At 40.3% G+C, this 20,164-nt stretch overlaps 1 protein-coding gene across 4 annotated transcripts in view; it reads right to left on the bottom strand.

Annotated features, from left to right (window-relative positions):
- Positions 1 to 20,164, bottom strand: part of SPOCK3 (SPARC (osteonectin), cwcv and kazal like domains proteoglycan 3) — a 670,557-nt gene that overhangs the window by 432,242 nt on the left and 218,151 nt on the right. For 3 of the 4 annotated variants that reach the window (XM_054252809.2, XM_008992482.5, XM_078366313.1), the window contains exon 3: positions 19,085 to 19,130. The exons of the other annotated variant lie outside the window; for it this stretch is intronic. In XM_054252809.2, coding sequence (XP_054108784.1) covers positions 19,085 to 19,130 — 46 coding nt within the window. The remainder of the gene's footprint in view (positions 1 to 19,084; positions 19,131 to 20,164) is intronic. 4 annotated transcript variants of the gene reach the window in all.

Below are 20,164 nucleotides of genomic sequence, written 5' to 3'. Positions count from 1 at the left end.
TTAGTGAAGATAATTTTATAAGTTTCTAAATCTAAGGCCATATTAATTCATTTCTGATTAAGTGGAAGGCTCCAATTAGATGCAATCTCAATACAACTGGGATTGAAGAATTGAGTGGTCATTGTATTTTTATTTATTCTTCATTAATTCATTTATTTATTCTTGTAATTTTGGACCAATTAATTACACAATAATCATTATGGCATATGGATAAATAATGATAGACACATAGGTTGGGGAGAGGTATTTGTGTAAAAGTATTTGTTTACTTTTAAGAATTACTTGTGGTTGACCATAAAAATATAATTTGTTAACTGAATAATCACTTAGCTCCTTTTCATATCAAAGTTAAATCCTAAACTTATGGATATAATCAGATATGCAAAGATAGAAGCACAGGATATTCCAATGCATTTCAAGGAAAGTTTCCTTTTCCTTTCCTTTTTTTTTAAGACAGAGTTTCACTCTGGTCACCCCAGGCTGGAATGCAATGGTGTGATCTCTTTTCACTGCAACCTCCACCTCCTGGGTTTGAACATCTTTGCGATTTTTATTGTTTTTATTTCCCTTCTTATTAGTAAAAAAGATTCAAAACTGAATTATTAAATATTTATAAGGAAACTGGGCACAATATTAGCAAATTTCAAATTCTTTAGGATATTAGCTTCTTCACAATACAACATACACTGACTAAAAGCTGGAAGTGAAGTATAGGTTGATTAAATGTGGAACTTTGAAAAGGTTTATGTGGAAGCAAAGAAACACACTAATGTCACTGGGGTCTCAATCAGGATTCTAAAATACAGAATCCTGTATTTCATCACTTCATTTTTACACTGACCATTAGTCAGTTTGAGGAGCAGTGAAAATAGATATATTTTGACCTGAGAAAGGATTTTTATAAGATTTGGTGTAGAATATTCATTAGAATCAGAAAATTAGGCTCTAAAATTTAGATATTAATTGATATATTATTAAATGAATGCTTTATTTATCCAAAGATCATTTACAAAGATCAGATATTGGAGGCAGTCTGTTTAAAAAACTATATTTCTAGATTCTAAAAATTAGAATACAAGTTACAAACAACACCTCATATCCTCTGTTGTGGAACGATTCCAAATATGATTCAACATTTGTCAAATCACTGACCCTTTCACTGCCTTTGTTCACCTCTGCCATTCCCAGCATGTCTTCTCATTAAAAGGGTGTAGTCTCATTTGAGAAATAAACCAGGTAAACTGATTATAAATTAGCATTTCATAATAAAAAAGTAAATGTCCTTCAAAACAACCAATAAAAAATTCCAAACCTCTGCTACACCATTTGCTAGCTTTGTATCTACTTTTGAAGGTAGTGTAAGTGTTTTCTATAAAATACTCAGCATCTAAGTGGTGTTTGTTCAATGGAGGCAGTGATTTTTCTTTGGAGGTTTCCTTGCTTCCCTCAATTCATTCTCAAAGCCCTTTGGTACGTGATTCTGGCACCAGGTCTGAAAAAGTGAATAGATTAGTTAAAATGCTCTGACAATCTGGGCTGTTTTCAAAAGAAGAGCTCTTTCAACAGAAAATTCTCAGTACCACCAAATGAAATGACAGAAAGGAATTATTTTGACAAGCCATTGCTTTTCTACTATACCTGCATAAAACAACAAATTTTGGAGTTTAAAACCCAATCACGTTCACAACCATTAAGATAGATTTTAATAAAAAAAGTTGATAAGGATGTGGAAAAATTGAAACACTGTGCATCGCCTGTGAAAATGTAAAATTATGCAGTTGCTATCGAGAACAATATGGTGCTTTCTCAAATAAATGCAATTACCATATGATCCAGCAATTCCATTCCCAGGCTCATAACCAAGAGAACTGAAAGCAGAGACCCAAGCATACTTAGACCCACACTTTCATAGAAGTGTTACTAACAATAGCCAAAAGCTGGACATAACATAGGTGTCTATGAATAGATAAATAGGGAAACAAAATGTGGGATATACATACAATGAAATATTACTCAGCCTTAAATAAGTTGGAAATTCTGTCACATGCCACAACATGGCTGAGCCTTCAAGATATCACACCAAGTGAGATAAGCGAATCACAAAAGGACACAGATTGTATGATTTCACTTACAGGAAATGCCTGGAAAAGTCAAATTCAAAGAAACAGAAAGCATCATGGGGGTCATCAAGTGCTGGGTGGGGGGAAATGGGAGTTACTGCCTTGTGCATGTATAATTTCAGTTCATATCCAATAACTGAAGGCAGCCATTAATGGGAAGATGAAAAGGGTTCTGGAGATGAAAATTATGATGAGTGCAAAACAGTGTTAATGTACTTAATGCCACTGAACTATATTCCTAAAAATGGTTAAAATGGTAAATATTATATATATATATATATATTACTGCAATATTTTTAAAAAGTAAAAGACACACACACACAAAACAAGCATAAACACCCATACCAAGTGCCCAGATTCTGCTCCAGATTAATTAAATCAAGCATTCAAGGATCAAGCCTAGGCAACTCCACTTTTTGTCTGTTTGTTTGTAGAAAGTGATTTATTTAAAGAGATAGAGGAACAGGAGAAGGAGAGAGAAACAGCTAACTCTCACACTGAGTGAGAGAAAGAAAAGCCACCCACACTGACTGAGAAGGGTTCCCAGAGGGGGAAAACGAGAGAAGGAAAGCTCCTCTCACACTGAGTGATGGAATCCAGAAAGATGGAATCCAGGAAGGAAAGCAGCTTCCACACTGAGTGGAAGGGAATAGAGAGAGAGATGGAGTTTTGGAGGGGAAGATAGGCTTCCATGAGAGTGTGGAAGGGGATCTAAATGTGGAGTCCTGCAACTCCACTTTTTAAATGAGTGTGAAGTAATTCTGATGCACAGCCAAGACTCAGAATCACTTCTCTAGCCAGTAGAGACTTCCCGATAAAAGTATGACTTTCTAGATATGTCCAGAGTTTATTCAATCTTCATAATACTTCTGTGTTAGATTAATGAGGCTTGAGATAAGAAAGTGGTTTCTTTTATTTTTTTGAAAGCCAAACTATATCCCGCTTTATTAAATATACTCATCATAAACAATCTTGGTATTTCAGGCAGGAAATGCATGGAAAATTGTTAACAGTATGCAACAACTTTTAAACTCTCTTCTTCCATAGACTACCAAAAATCGGACGGCCATTAGAAAACCTGACAAAATCTTCATTCAATGCTCGGAACAGGCAGAGTTTAGAGTGAGGATTGATATTTTACTTTCAATATGTTGTTTAACAACTTTTCACGAGCTGACCCGGACTCTGAACTGACCCCCCAATCATTGCTTACCAGTGTACCAGGCAATCTGGACTTTCCAGTGATTCCACTGAGATGGCACCTGTCAAAAGAGCAGTGGTTCTCTTTCTAGATTGTGGCACTTTGGATAAATTCTGCCATTTTCATTTCACTTCCTGGAAGTCAGGGTTGGCTTGTGAAGAATATTGTTTCTTAAGTCACTGAACACCTTCAAAATAAATCTGATTAGTTTCCTGCTATATCTATTTGATTTACAATTTAATTCCACATAAGGACATGGAAAATGACAAAATTTGCTTTCTTGTCCACCAGTGTAGGCTAATGTGATATGAAGCTAATCAAGTATTATATACTAATCTTGATTTTACCTTATGAATTAAAAACATAGACCTTTACATAGCATTTATTATATTATGGAACATGTATCTTCATTTGGTATAGAACACAATTTAAGATTTTTGGTCCTATGTTTTATAGGCTATGGTGTAAAACAAGTAATACACCATCACTGTATAAAGAAGTAAGAATTGGATAATGGAGTAATTTTCTCATTTAGAAGCCCTCTGTACTTCTTAGGTACTAAATCTGACACAGAGTAAATGAGCATTTACTGCTGGTTTCTGGGATGAACGTAATTTCTTAGCAGGTTTTCCTCAGGGATACAAAGGACTTCTATGTTCTATAGTTGTCAATATGGATGATCCAACCAATGTAGGATATAAATTGATACAACTTTAGAAGTTGAATATCTTAGCAGGAAACTTGTCCAAAAATCCTAAATCAATTCATGTGAATTAATCAACTAATGATTCAATCAAATAAAGGCTCACAATTTACATTTCTAAATGACTGAGATCAGTTTCGGGAAATGCTGTAATCATGTAATCAGCCTTGCGTGCTGCCTCCACTGAATTTCAATTCTGGGAACACCATTTTTTCCACTGGAAAAATGCCCAAAGTCCCCGAGCTCTTAAACAAAGTAGTATTAAGATACCACCATGCCCATACTCTGATGCATGAATCAGACCCTTCTATTGTTTCAGAATGCTATCGATAAAAATGCCATATGAAAACACATACGAAAAATGATACTCATGTAAACAAGTAAAAATGAAAGGCAACTGGAAGACAGCCAATATCGACCTTGTCTAATCTACATAACTATTCCTTAAAAACTATGATAATGCATTTTCAGAAGAGGAGGCCAAGTTATGATGCATTTCCTCAAGCACAAGTCTTTTTTGGTTTCAGAAATAATTACACCCATAACGCTATGAACAGCTCTGTTCATTGAAGGAAATAAAAGCTCCAGATGAAATCTCAACAGCTTTTCCTTTGTAGCCAAATACTGATTGCAAAAGGACATATCAGGCTGTGACTGTTATTATATGGATGGAAAAAAATATGGGAGTGAGACAAAGCTCTAAGAAATGATTCTGAAGAGATATATACAATGGGTAAGTATACGGCTAAACACATGACTGCCTTCCAAAGAGCTAGTTATTTTTTTCTCACGATGCCCCATCCCTGACACTCTGTTCCTTGCCAAATGCTTCCTCTAGTTATAAGTTTAGCTGCCATGTATCTATCACTCATGGCTAGACTATCTGAGCTGCTTGAGTTTAGAAAGAGTTTCTGGCCAAGCACATTGACTCATGCCTATAAAGCCAGCAATTTGGGAGGCCGAGGTGTGTGGATCACGAGGTCAAGAGATGGAGACTATCATGGTTAACATGGTGAGACCCCGTCTCTACTAAAAATACAAAAATTAGCTGGGTATGCTGGCACACATCTGTAATCCCAGCTATTCAAGAGGCTGAGGCAAAAGAATTGCTTGAACCTGGGAAGTGGAGGCTGCAGTGGGCTGACTTCACACCACTGCACTCCAGCCTGGGCCACAGAGTGAGACTCTGTCTCAAAAAAAAAAAAATTGTTTCCTCACATACCTCCCCTTCAGGAACTTTCACTGAATTATCTGCAATCTTGGCCAGACACTGTAGCTCAGGCTTGTAATCTGAGCACTTTGATAGGCCAAGGGGCAGATCATCTGAGGTCAGGAGTTTGAGACCAGTCTAGCCAATGCATTGAAACCCCATCTCAACTAAAACTATAAAAATTAGCTGGGATTGGTGGTGGGCACCTGTAATCCAAACTACTTGGGAGGCTGAGACAGGAAAATTTCTTGAATCCAGGAGTCGGCGGTTGCAGTGAGCCAAGATCGGGCCACTGCATTCAGACTCGATCGCAAAAAAAAAAAAAAACAAAAACTTGTCATTCAATGAACCAGTAGGTGTTAGGCTGCCCTTCCCTGATAGGCTCTGATTTAAGAAGAAAATATACAATGAAACTGTAATAACCTACCCTGGGTTAACATCACTGACGCCATCTTAGCTCTAAACTCCAACCTGGCTTCCCCGTCCTGACCACAGCACCTTTGGGTGCATAACTGGGTCATGCTGCACTTAGAAGCATTGAAACATACTGTTCTTAATACTTGTTACCACGGTAATTGCATCCTGCTTGGCATACCTCTCCCCTGCTATTATAAGAAAACTGTTTCCCTTTGATCATTGTGTGAGAAAAGCCTGATCACCCCCATTTCCTTTGAATATTGAATTGTATGGAAACCACCTGTGCCCGGAGCCCCCTTCCTCTAACCTGCTTTTCTGCTTCTGTAAAATTCTGCTTCAGTTAGGTACATCCTCTCCTACCTAAAATAAGGTATAAAAGATAATCAAGCCCCTTCCTTGGGGCGAGAGAACTTTGAGCATTAGCCATCAAGAGATGGCCAGCTCATTAAAAGTCACCAGCTCATTAAATGAGTCGCCAGCTCATTAAAAGGACTCTTAATTTGGAACTTAGTGTGTGGCACATTCCTTTTATCTAACTAGTATAAAACATTCGGAGGCCCCAGCAAGATAATCCCTATTATTCTTTTTTGCCACTGGGTGCAGACTGGACTCATTCTGGGCTCCTCCGAGCTGGGAGGTGGACTATAGGGGAGGTGCCCCCTGTGATATTAAAGGGTCCCAAACACCATCCCTTGCCAGAGAAGAGCAGATCGACTCCCAGCATGCTCCACCAAATTATTCTTCAGAGTCCACAGAGAAGGTAAGTCAGGCCTGATCTGGTTATTTCTGGAAGTTACAGGGGTCATCCAATTACGAGGAGGCCAGAATTGACTACAGTGATTTCTCTGATCTTGGGCTCTGGGTGCCCCAGAATCCCTGGTCCTAGTTCTGGTATTTGGACTCTGGAAGAGTCCCTGGTTCTGGTTTTTGAACTCTGGGTGTCCAGGATTCCTGATTCTGTTCTCTTTTTGAACTCTGAGGGTCTAGAGTTCCTGGTTCTGTCTGGTTTTTGGACTCTGGGTGTCCAGGGTCCCTGGTTCTGTCCTTCTGTCTGATTTAGAGGGGTTCAGCCCTGATGAGGACATCCTCTGGACTCTGTCGCTACTGCAGGATGCTGGAGGATGGAGTCCCTGGTTTCTGTTTAATTGAAATATTTACAAAGAAGACCAAAAAAAGTTATTCAGGTTTTAAACTGTTTACAAAGTGTAAAAAGACTGTAATGACCTCTAAGTGCATGCATGGGGGCCTTAGAGGCTTGCGTCTAAGGATCCAGTTTGTGGCAACCACAGAGTCCCAACTGTGGTTCTGTGGTGACCTCAAATGGCCTAATGACAGCATCAGGCTAGTTCTGCTGAGTTGGAATAGTTTTGATCTGAGTCGGGGGTTTATACTGAACTGTCTGTGTCAAGAGGCACTGGCGTCCCCATAAGGGGAGCGGCCAGGAGGGCATCTGAGAGTTATACGGGATTCCCCTCCCCTTGTCTATTAAAAACTACAATCATTTATCTACCTCAGTGCCTCATCTCTCTCATTTGTTGCTTGGGCTGGTCTCCCCAAGCTTGTCTTTTCTGTCAGAAGGAGGTTAAGTGTTGTTCCGGGAAGAACTTGTCTCCCTCAGTACTTCCCACAATGGGTTCTTCCTCTTCTCCACCCTCTACACCCCTCCAGTGCACGGTGAATAATTTTATCTCAGGTATTTCAGGAGAGTACAGAGTCTGCCTTACAAAAGGTAGGCTCCGAACTCTCTGAAGTGGAATGGCCAAAGTTTGGAATGGGATGGTCCCCAGCTGGGTCACTAGATGCTAAAATGGTACAGGCAGCATGGGAAGTCATTATCAGAACATCTCAGCACCCTGATCAGTTTCCCAATATTAATCAATGGCTGGACTTAGTCCAGAATCCCCTCCTTGGCTACAATCCTGCACTGCTTACAATCCCTCATCCAGGGTCCTTCTAAGCCAAATCTCTCCTTTGCCCAAACCCTGGGTTCCCTCCCTTCCTCCTGTGTTGCCCACTTCAGAAGAGGAAGACAGTTCTCTTCCGTTGCCTCCACCTTACAATCCTCCACTGCCCTCACCTTCACCTCCATTGGGATCCCCTTCTGTCTCTTCAACTTCGTCCCCTGTGGCCTCTCCTCCCCTACAGATCCTTAGCCCATAGCCTCTAGGTTGCAGTCCCAGGCAGAGGAGGTCACATTATTGCTTCCCCTAAGAGAGGCACTGCCCCCACCAGGCAGCAGACAAGCTGGTCTGCTTATGGCCTATATTCCCTTTTCTTTCTTTTTTTTTTTTGAGATGGAGTTTTGCTCTTGTTACCCAGGCTGGAGTGCAATGGCTCAATCTCGGCTCACCGCAGCCTCAGCCTCCTGAGTAGCTGGAATGCCCAGCTAATTTTTTGTATTTTTAGTAGAGACAGGGTTTCACCATGTTGACCAGGATGGTCTCAATCTCTGGACCTCGTGATCCACCTGCCTCGGCCTCCCAAAGTGCTGGGATTACAGGCTTGAGCCACCATGCCTGGCCCTATATTCCCTTTTCTACTTCTGACCTGTACCACTGGAAACATCAAACCCACCATTTACTGAGAAACCCCAGGTCCTGACTGCACTAGTGGAGTCTGTGTTTCAAACTGACCGACCCACTTGGAATGACTGCCAGCAGCTTCTTCTAAGCCTCCTTACCACTGAGGAAAGGGACCGCATTTGTAGGGAGGCTAGAAAGGTTTTTCTTACCTCAGCAGGTAGGCCAGGAGAGGAGGCCAAAAACCAGTTAAAGGAGGTTTTCCCCTCTACTCAGCCAAATTGGCACCCAAACACTGCAGGAGGGAGGAAAGCTTTGGACAATTTCACCGGTATCTTCTAGCAGGTATTAAGGGAGCCACTTGAAAGCCCATAAATTTGTCTAAGATATTGGAAGTTGTCAAGGGGCCTGAGGAGTCCCCTGGATCATTTGTAGAGTGCCTCCAGTAAGCTTATCAAACTCATACACCATTTGATCCAGTGGCTACCAAAAACGGCAGTGCTATTAATTTAGCATTTCTGGTCCAAGCAGCCCCAGATATTTGTAGAAAGTTGCAAAGTCTTGAGGGATTTGTTGGAATGAATATTTCCCAGCTCCTGGACATAGTCCAAAAAATTTATGACAATCAAGAACAAGAAAAATAGAAACAGATTGCTTTGGCAGGTGAAAAGGCATCACAGAGACAGGCAAAAATCATAGTAGCTGCAATTCAGGAAACAAAAGTACAGCCCTCTGTAGAAAAGTTATACTGGGGAAAGGCTCAAGTCAAAAACCTCAGACCCCCACAAGAAAAAGGGAAATATGCCCTTACCACAGAATCAGTGTGTCTACTGCAAAACATTAGACACTGGAAGAAGAAATATCCAAAAAGGTTGGAAGGGAAAATTCTCACTCTTCCGGAAGCCAGAGAGTTGGAGGAGGACTGATGGGGCTGGGGCTCCCTGCCCTCCAGCCCCTGAGAGCCCAAGGTTACTGCTGCAGTGGGGGGCCAGCAGAACATTTCTTAGTTGACACTGGGGTAGAACATTTTGTATTACAAGCCCCTTTGGGTAGCATCTCCAACCAAAAGATTGCCATGCAGGGCACCACAGGACCTTTTCAGGAATATCCACTTACCCCTTTCCAGGAAGTAAATTTGAGTCAAAAGAGAGTAACCCGTATGTTTCCTGTAATGCCAGAATGCCCTTTCCCCCTCCTCAGATGAGACCTACTCCATAAGTTACAGGTATCTATCTCCTTCTCAGCAGATCAAGCCCACCTCACAATGGGGACCACAACACCTCCCACTGCTCAGCTCCTACTAACTTCCCCCCTTGTCAGAGGAGTACCTCTTAACCCCGTCCTTGTAACTAGTGGAAAATGAGTTTAACCCCCTCCTACAGAATCTACAAACTTTTATCCCCTGAGTCTGAGCAGAGTCAAATCCCCCCAGACTGGCAAAACACCACTCGCCAGTAGTTGTAGAACTTCTGGCGACAGCTCAGCCAGTTCAGGTAAAACAATACTCTGTAAGCCAGTGAACTTGAAAGGGAATCAACCCTTACATTCAATGGCTATTACAGACCCATATACTCATGCCTTGCCAGCCAGTAACACTCCATTTTTGCCAGTCCAAAAGTCTGGGACAAATGATTACTGAGCAGTACAGGATTTGTGAGAAGTCAATAAGCAGACAGTCACAGTCCATCCAACTGTCCCCAAGCCATTATACCATATTGGAGCATATGGTATACACAGTACTTGATTTAAAGGATGCCTTCATTGCCATCCTTTGGCCCCCAAAAGCCAGGCAATTTTTGCTTTTGAATGGACAGATCCTGGTTTGGGTGACACCACCCAGCTTACTTGGACTCGGTTGCCCCAGGTTTTCAACAACTCCCCCATTCTTTTTGGGGAGGCTATCCAACAGGACTTAACACCCTTCTGAGCCAGCCATCCTAACTGTACTTTGCTTCAATATGTAGATGATTTCGTATTGGCTATGAAAACTACTGACAGCTACCTGCAATATACTGAAGACTTGCTTTACCTCCTTCAGAAACCTGGGAATTGGGTCTCAGCCAAAAAGGCCCAACTTTGTCTTTCCAAGGTTTCTTACCTGGGGTACAAAATAAACAGAGAAAAAAGGGTACTCATCAATGCTCGAAAAGAGGCAATGCTGCATGTCCCCACTCCTACCACCAAGAGACAGGTACGTGACGTTTTGGGGGCCATGGGATATTGCCGCCTATGGCAATGGGGTTTTGCAGAAATTGCCAAGCCTCTGTACATGGCTAGAGGTGGGAATAGCTCACTGGTTTGGACTGACACGGAAAAGCAAGCTTTCCAAAACCAAAAAAAGGCACTGACTGAAGCCCCTTCTATAGCCCTCCCAAATATCTCAAAACCATTTCACCTGTTTGTTCAAGAAAGGGGGTCACTGAGGGGGTACTCAATCAAACCCTGGGGCCATGGCACTGCCCAGTGGTCTATTTGTACAAGAGGCTTAATCCTGTGGCCTCCGGATGGCCAATCTGCGAACCATGGCAGCAACTGTAAGTCTAGTCCAGGAAGCTGACAAATTAACTGTGGGTCAGAACTTAACCCTCATGGCTCCTCATGCTGTTGAGACATTGCTGGGCAGTGCCTCTGGAAAGTGGATGTCAAATGCCTTGCATTCTACAATACCGAAGCCTGCTGTTAGATCAGCCATGTTTAACTTTCTCCCTCGCCAGGTGTTTACATCCAGCCACTCTGGTTACCTCATCCAGAGCTGACCACACCAGTCTGATTGCCAGGAATTGTTGGCAACTCTGGAGACTGGCCACCCGGACATCAGGATGTTCCCGTGGAGAAGGCTGATGCTATGGTGTTTACTGATGGCAGCAGTTTCCTCAAACAGGGAGTGCAAAAGTCTGGGGCAGCCTTCACCGTTGAAATTGACAGTGTGTGGGCCCGGGTTCTGCCAGCCAAAACATCAGAGCAAAAGGCTGAGTTAATTGCTCTCACTCAGGCCCTCCGATAGTGTAAGAATAAACACATCAACATTTACACTGACAGAAGGTATACCTTTGCAACTGTGCACGTTCATGGAGTTATTTACCAAGAGTGCGGGCTTCTCAACTCCGCTGGAAAAACGATCAAAAACAAAGAAATCCTGGCCTTACTCGAGGCCGTTTGGCTCCCCCTGCAGGTGGCTGTAATCCACTGCAAAGAACATCAAAAGGAAAATACAGCTGTTGCCTGAGGGAACCAAAGGGCTGACTCTGCTGCCCAAGAGGTAGCCCAACTTCCAGTTACCCCTTTAACTCTATTACCCACTGTATCTTTCCCACAGGCTGAATTACCCAATCATCCAGTCTACTCTCTGGAAGAAGAAAAACAAGCATTGGATCTTCAGGCCAGTAACTGGGACAGAGGGTGGGTTCTCCCAGATTCAAGAATTTTCTTGCCCAGACCCTTGGAAAGGCCTTGGTTGGTTGCCTCCATTCATCCACTCATCTAGGGGGAACAAAACTGGACCAGCTTCTAAGAAGCCAGTTTTAAATTTCCCATCTTCAAGATTTGACTAACCTTGCAGCCTCCCAATGCACAGCATGTGTGCAGGTAAAAACCAGACAAGGCCCAAAACCTGGACTGAGATGCCATCTTCGCGGATGTAGCCCAGGAGAAAGATGGGAAATAGACTTCACTGAAATAAAGCCACACCAGGCAGGATATAAGTATCTCCTGGTGTTGGTAGACACATTTTCTGGATGGACTAAGGCATTTGCCACCAGAAATGAGACTGCCTTTACAGTGGTTAAATTCTTGCTCAATGAGATCATCCCTCAACATGGGCTGCCATTTGCCATAGGGTCTGATAATGGGCCAGCCTTCACATCATCCATAGCTCAATCAGTCAGCAAGACATTGAACATTCAATGGAAGCTCCATTGTGCCTGTTGGCCCCAGAGCTCTGGACAGGTAGAATGCATGAATCGGACCTTAAAAAGTACTCCTAGAAAATTAACCTTGGAAACCAGTGAAGGTTGAGCCAATCTCCTTCCTTTAGCCCTTCTTAGAGTAAGATGCACTCCCTATAAAGCTGGGTTCTCTCCTTTTGAAATAATGTATGGAAGGGCACCTCCTATACCACCAGGTTAAAGGATGCCCTTTTGGCAGAAATATCCCCAGCAAATCTGTTACAGAACTTACAGTCTCTCCAACAGATTCAGGACATCATCCAGCCACTTGTTTGGGTAGCAAACCCTTATCCAGTTCCTGATCTGACTGGGCCCTGCCACCCCTTCCATCCTGATGACCTGGTCTTTTATGTCTAAAAGTTCCAAAAGGAGGGACTCACCCATGCCTGGAAAGGGCCTCACACTGACCTTCTCACCACCCCAACAGCTCTGAAAATTGATGTTATTCCTACTCGGATCCACTACTTATGTATGAAGAAGGCCAGTAAACATCCAGAAGAAACATGGTTCTCACAGCCTGGCTCAGGTCCCTTAATGTTGAGTCTAAGTCAGGTAGAACCCCTCAGATAATTCCTATTATCCTCTTCTCTGTCTGGTCTATTTCCTCCAGTCATGCCCTCTACCCCCATCTACTCTTTTCTCCTGATTTTAGAAATGTGTGCGTGCTCGCAAACACCTCCTGGGAAGAAGGTACTTCTAATCGGTTCCTTCTTAAGTTTGACATGTGTGATTAGTTTCAAAATTCTTACTCTCCAAGTTGGGATTTAACACATGAGGAAAAGCTCTGTCTTCCTCTTGGTGGTCTTGACCTTGTTGAAGGACACAGGTACCCAGATATGGAGAATCAGGCGAGGCTGAACAAAGGCTTCAGTCAATCGACTTCTGCATGTGTCCAAGAGACCATAAAGATGTTGAATGCCTCCGAAGTTATGAATTCTTCTGCCCTTCCTGGTCTTGTGTTACTCTGTCCTCCACTCTTTCCATTGCCCATGGGTCTCCCCCTTGGCAGCATTATAAGGGGAATTGCAACCCTATTGTCTTTACCATCCATGGCCCAAATTTGGCTCATTGGTATTATGGCATGTCCTGGGGATTCAGATTATATATGACAGGTTTTGACCTTGGATCCATGTTCACCATCCAAAAGAAGCTTCTAGTCCCGTTGCACTCACCTAAGCCGATCGGTCCCTTAAGTTATCTGGGTGATCGTATGTTTCTTCTACACCCTAACCAAGTCAGCTTGGTCAGTTCACCAGAATCAGCTAGTTCAGCAGCCTCATTGCCAGTCCTAGCTCCAAAGCGAGCATCTCCAACCCAGCCTAATGTCCATACTAAATGAAGTGTGTCTCCTCCTTAATAACACCCAGCCTCAATTGGCTCAGGAGTTATGGCTGTGCCTGAAGGCAAAACCCCCATTGAGAAGTTGTGGCCTCTCTCAACTCCGGTCCTCTGACCAGCTAGATGCTCCCCTGTTCCCTTATGCTAGGGGACGTTGCTGGAAATGCCACCTGCCTAATTAGCAATGGATATAAACTGTCTAATTCTCCTTTTCAGGCTACCTGTAACCGGTCTCTACTTACTACCTTAAACACTTCAGTCTCCTACAATGCATCCAACAGTACCTGACTGGCCGGCACGTAAGGCCTCACCAGCTGCATCAATGAAACTGAACCTGGACCTGTCCTATGTTTGTTGGTTCACGTGCTTCCCCAGGTCTATGTGTACAGCAGAGCAGAAGGATGACACCTCCTTCCTTCTCTGGGGCTACACTCCAGGTTTCGTCGAGGTGTCCCCCTCATTGTGTCTATCCTAGTTGTTCTCAGCATAGCTGGATCAGCAGTCATTGGCAGCCCTGGTCTGGGGAGAAACTGGACTAAGGTCCCTAACTCAACAAGTAGACTCTGATTTAAGAAACATCCAGTCTGCCATAAGGATGTTACATGCCCAAGTAGAATCCTTAGCTGAGGTAGTTCTCCAAAATCACCGAGGCTTAGATTTAGTATGCCTCTCCCAAGGAGGTTTATGTGCAGCATTGGGAGAAAGCTGTTTTTTTTATGCTAATAACTCTGAAGTCATAAAAGACACCCTCCAAAAGCTCCAGGAAAACTTAGATAGACGCCAATGAGAATGAAATAAGAATGCCACATGGTTCCAAAACATGTTTCACTGGAGCCCATGGTTAATTACCTTAGAAATTGGGCTAGGGGACCTCTTCTCCTTCTCCTGTTAGGCTTAATCTTTGGACCCTGCCTATTAAACTGGCTCCTTACTTTTATAAGGCAGCGCATAAATTCTCTTAAACTCATGTATCTCAGGATCCCCTATAACCCCCTTGTTATAACTGAGGAGTAAATGCTTTCACTCCCCCATAACACAAGTGGGGAATGTAATAACTTACCGTGAGCTAACATCACTGACTCCATCTTAGCAGTGAATTCCAACCGGCTTCCCCCTCCTGACCACAGCCCCTTTGGGTGCATAACTGGGTCATGCTGCACTTAGAAGCATTGAAGCATACTGTTCTTAATACTTGTAACCATTGTACTGCATCCTTTTGCTTGCTTGGCATACCTCCCCCTGCTATTATAAGAAAAATGTTTCCCTTTGATCATTGTGTGAGTAGAGCCTGATCACGCCCATTTCCTTTGATCATTGAATTGTATGGAAACCACCTGTGCCCACAGCCCCTTCCTCTAACCTGCTTTTCTGCTTCTGTAAAATTCTGCTTCAGTTAGGTCCTCCCTCCCCTACTTAAAATAAGGTATAAAAGATAATCAAGCCCCTTCCTTGAGGCTGAGAGAACTTTGATCATTAGCCATCTCTTGGTCACCAGCCAATTAAAAGGACTCATAATTTGGAACTTAGTGTGTGGCACATTCTTTTGAACTCACTCTGATATAACAAAACTGCTGAGAAAAGACAGAAGGGTGCTGATCTAAGCCACAGCTACTCCTTGCTCCTAATTCCAGATCCCCAAAATTGTTCAGGAGCAGAAGAAACACATCAAAAAATGCAACGGATTTGTTCTTATTTAATTTACTGCTATGGTAGATGCCAAGTAGAGCAACCCAAAGCTCCTTTGGATAGTGAAGTTATGAAAACACAGAAAGCATATTTTTCTTCTAAATCTTTCACCTCAGGACACCTGGAGTTTTATGATATTTATCATATACTGGGGAAAATAATGTTTAAATAAAAAGTGATCCTTGTAGATAGGGCACCTTGGTTCAAACAGATTCTGTGAATGATGATAAGGATTCACTGCTAGAAATCTCACTCATGTATCTGCTACACACCAATATTAAAACATGTTCATAAACAAGGCAGACCTAAGAGTGAATGGAAAGATGTGTATATTTATTTTGAAAGTTATAGCATATTTATCTAAAGCATTGATTAAATCATTGAAAAGCTTTATCATGTATTACCTAGGTTCATATGCCTAGAGACATTTCCCTTGAGTTTATTTAGCATAGTAAATATAGTAAGGTGTGTGTATTTTTACACCTTATTGAAGATGTCTTTCCTCATCAAAACCATTTCTCAGGTAATGTCTGTCATGTTAACTCATGATTAGCCGCACTAATGAAGAGAAATAATAGCTCAGGACAATCGGTGTGGAGATTTCCAGACCAACTGATTGTCAGAATTGGCATGATTTACTCCATTTTGCAGCAGATTTATCACCATAAAAATAGAATATTTACTTAAGCTTATTTGAAAACATTTTATTTCCCCAAAACTCTTACTGTTTTAGTGGCTAAAAAAATTAACATACTGGAAAAATCATTGCTTAAAAGAAACAAATGAGATGAAAAATATGTCACAGTTAAACCAAAAGGTAGATCAGATGCATATGAACAATCAGTTGATTTTACCTAGAAGCAACTTTGCAAGTGCACATGTGTCTGTCTGTGTGTAAACATGTTGTAATCTACATGTTTATGTATGTATTGTAATTGTGTGCATATGTATCCATATGTATAAAAAGGAATTTTGTGCTGAATAGTTATACCCTTCATATTATAAAATATTAATTAATATTGTCATTAGTGGTACTTTAATTTCAGCATGCTTTATGGTGCATTCTATAGAAATGGAAGTTAAAGATAACCTTAAATGGATATATGAATCCTTTTAAAATTATAAATACCACTATAAAGATATACTGACAAAGTAACTTTTTCTTCACTTTTTTAAGGAAACATGCAAACCTCTTACAAGGAAATAGGACAAAAAAAAACATATTGATATAATAAGGATGTCCATAATTCAGTGAAAAACATGGTAAATTAAAAATTATAAACACTCTTGAAAAGCCTTTTAAATGATTTTATGTTCAACACACCGTTCAGCTTTTGAAAATGTTACTGGAAGAAGGGTCTGTCATCAGAAAAAACAGGAAGCTAGAAATGGACATGTCTCAAGTCTTTTCTGTCTAGTTGATACACATTTTCTTACTCAGAGCTAGACGGAAATAGGATTATTTTGCTCACTCCTCACTGTGATCTAAAACTGGGTTCATTAATTTGACACAAAGCCAAAAACAAATACACACCTCCATCTAATTTTTGTTCTATTTTTATTTTTTTGATACAAAACTTTCTTACATGTTTATTAACTATACATGTTCAAAAACTCAAAACTCCATGTCTGATAGTCTACAAAATATTATTTTAACATACAGGAATAAAGCACACTTCATTTCTAATGTTTGTTCCAGTAAATGTACATTTTTAAAGCATAAACTTCAAAATATCATTAGTATGCCATTATTTCTTGTTAGTGTTATCATAGGTGTGGTAATATTGCAGAGCAACTAGGAAACAGGTTTGGGGGTTCACACTGACTGAATCGAAATCCCTACACTGCCATACTGTGGGACTATAACCTGAGCAGAAGCTTAACTTCTTTCAATATCTTAACTTTCTAATCTACCTTGCAGAGCTATAATGATTAAATTAATTACTATGTATCAACACCTGCAGTAGTGACTCAAAATAGGACATTCTTCGTAAATATTAGATATCATGTCATAAGCTTATCCCTGGCTGACAAATATAATATTTTTTTAGTTAGTAGGTTAAAAATCTCTCTGAAAATTAAAGCAAGTCAATCCTGTATCATTAATTGTTTGGAAGACTCTCATATAGTATTCTCTTTTAAAGAGAGATAAACCAAAATTCAATACATTGTCATGCACACACAAAGGAAAAATGAAAGCATCTTTATTATAACTGGAGGCACCAAGTATGACAAATTTCATAGATAACACCCATTTTTCAAGGTTTATGATTCCATCATAAAAATTCATTTCCCAAGAATGCCAGCAAAAAACATCTCTGTCTGCATGTCATTATTTGTTTTATTGCCTGCGTTTTAGAGCCCTGGCTTGACGTACTAGTGACTAATTAAGAATTAATTCTTTTAGAATTTTAAAATACAGATCCTAGCTGGGTGTGGTTGCTCACATCTGTAATCCCAGCAGTTTGGGAGGCTGAGGTGGGAATATCACACCTCAGGAAGGTCAGGAGTTCAAGACTAGTCTGGCCAACATAGTGAAACCCTGTCTCTACTAAAAACACAAAAAAATTAGCCAGGCATGGTGGTATGTGCCTGTAATCCAAACTACTCAGGAGGCTGAGGCAGGAGAATCACTTAAACCCAGAAGGTGGAGGTTGCAGTGAGCTGAAATTGCACCATTGCACTCCAGCCTGGTGACAAGACTCCATCTCAAGAAAGAAAAGAAAAGAAAAGAAAAGAAAAGAAAAGAAAAGAAAAGAAAAGAAAACAAAAGAAAAGAAAACAAAAGAAAAGAAAAGAAAGAAAGGAAGGAAGGAAGGAAGGAAGGAAAGAGAAAAGGAAGGAAGGAAAAGAAAGCAAGCAAGCAGATACCAAAAACACTCTGGATAGCAATAGTGAAATTGTATAAAATATATACAGGAAAAAAGCTAATTCTAAGAAGATACTAGATGTGAATGACTGTTCAGACTCCATGTTAATACCAATGTTGATGACAGTCTATGTCTAGGTCCACACAGGTTGTTTCTCACTCATACAGGTTAGTTGTTGTAGCATTTATCCCAAACATGAAGTAAAAATCTGGTAGTAGAGTAAAATACTTTAAGCTCCTTTAAATAACATATTAGTTCTTCTTCAACCAATCACTTACATAAGCACTCTTACAAAGACTTCTATCTTTAAGTCAGCCTACTTCAGAGAATATTATCTTTTGCACAGATACTATGAAGTCTATATAAAGAAGAATTTTTTCTACTTCGCACAGACTATAGAAAGTAACATAAAGAAACTTTACAAGTAAGTTATTTTTAAATGTGAAATTTAGTGAACAAATTTCTTTAGTCATTTATGTGACTATGATTGCTGGGTGTTTGAGGTGTCCATTCTCATTGCACATGTATAAGTATTTTCATTCTCATCCATATTTCTGTTTTCCTCTTAAAGGTAAGTTAATCAGAACTGCAAGCTGTTTGAAGAGGTGGGGAAGCCCTAATTTTGTATAACACTTTTCCTTTTTGGTCTTGCCAGCTGAGTCTAATTACCAATTTACTCATTTTAAATGAAACCTTTTATTAATTGGAAAAGAGGCCAAAAAGCCATTTGTTTTAAAAGTGTGCACATTAAATATATTGCCCAGTGAATGTGCTTGATAACTGGATGAAGTAACTTATATCTACTGATAAAAATAAACACGGTAAAGTTCAGAAGCCCAAAAGAGTAATCTAAAACATGTATCTAAAAATAAAAGACATGCTGACATAATCGTAACCAATTAGCTTATGTCTAAAAGTATGCTGAAATGGAAGACATTTTTTGCATAAATTTTCCCATTCCTGTAAGTTCTTCCATCTAGTGTTTTCAAGTTTAACTAGACAATAAATATCATTTCTAAAAGTACCAAGATTATGAACGGGAAAAGATTTTTATTTTAAAATATTTAGATTCTTACCCTGATTGAAGGGTTTTCCTGGACTCCAAGTACGGAAATAATCATCCTAAAAGGGAAAATAATGTGAATTGAGTGTATATGAGTAATTAAAATGCAAGGGTACATAAAAAATTTAAAATAAAATATGAAACACAGAAGATGTATACAAACCTCTACTTCCTGCAATGGCAAGCAGTGAATTATAAAATAAATAAATAAATAAAAATGAAAAAGAAACAAGAGAAAAAGAATAGTTACCAAAATGGAACACACTGTTTGCAAGTTACAGAAATGTCTTTCAGTAAATGTGTTCATCTTCATTGCAAGTCAAGTTTACTATTACAATTTAACTATTTTTGTTTGCCACTTCTCCTAAATATTACAACACAATACTTTCAATTACAATTCAGCACATAATATAACATGCAGATAACTACCCTAAGCTAATAAGCAATTAAGTATCTTATCACTTTCCAATTATACAACTTCATTTCCCCCTCATACAACAGAAAATGGAACTATTCATATTGTAGAGAAACTACCAAGTAATTCTGCAATAGCCCATAGAGTATAAATATGGTTTATGCAAATCATTCTCTTGTTAATTGAATATCTAAGTTCATCAAAATACAACCTAGAGGTTGAAAAAAATGCACACCTAATTAAGTCCTGCCTAAAGTTTAATTCATTAATATGAAAAGAATCAAAGCAATATATTTCCAATATACTTAGTAAATATGACATTACAGCACAAATGTAGGGAAACATACACTGAAAAGAAGTTTTTAAAGTACAGATAGGGAGATCCAAGATAGTGGAATAAGAACATCTCTGGAGTACAGTACTCATCGAGAACAATGCAGAGGGTGAGTGATCACTGCATTTCCAGACAAGTTTTTACTAGCCACAGAACAGGAGATTTCCAGGACAAAAAGTGCCACTTGTTTCCAGCACAGCTGTTTCACCCAGTGTCACAGGTTCCTGCAGAAAAACTCACACAAATCTAGGAGGCAGTTTCAACTGGCACCTGGAATGGCTGGGAGACAGAGCCACCCATTCAACTGAAAAAGAGGAGGCTGAAAACAGGGGGCCAGGTGATCT

The sequence above is a fragment of the Callithrix jacchus genome, chromosome 3 (assembly GCF_049354715.1).
Source record: "Callithrix jacchus isolate 240 chromosome 3, calJac240_pri, whole genome shotgun sequence".
NCBI classification, from domain to species: Eukaryota; Metazoa; Chordata; class Mammalia; order Primates; family Cebidae; genus Callithrix; species Callithrix jacchus.
The sequence above is the reverse complement of the archived record's forward strand: the minus strand, read 5'-3'. Positions and strand labels throughout refer to the sequence as shown.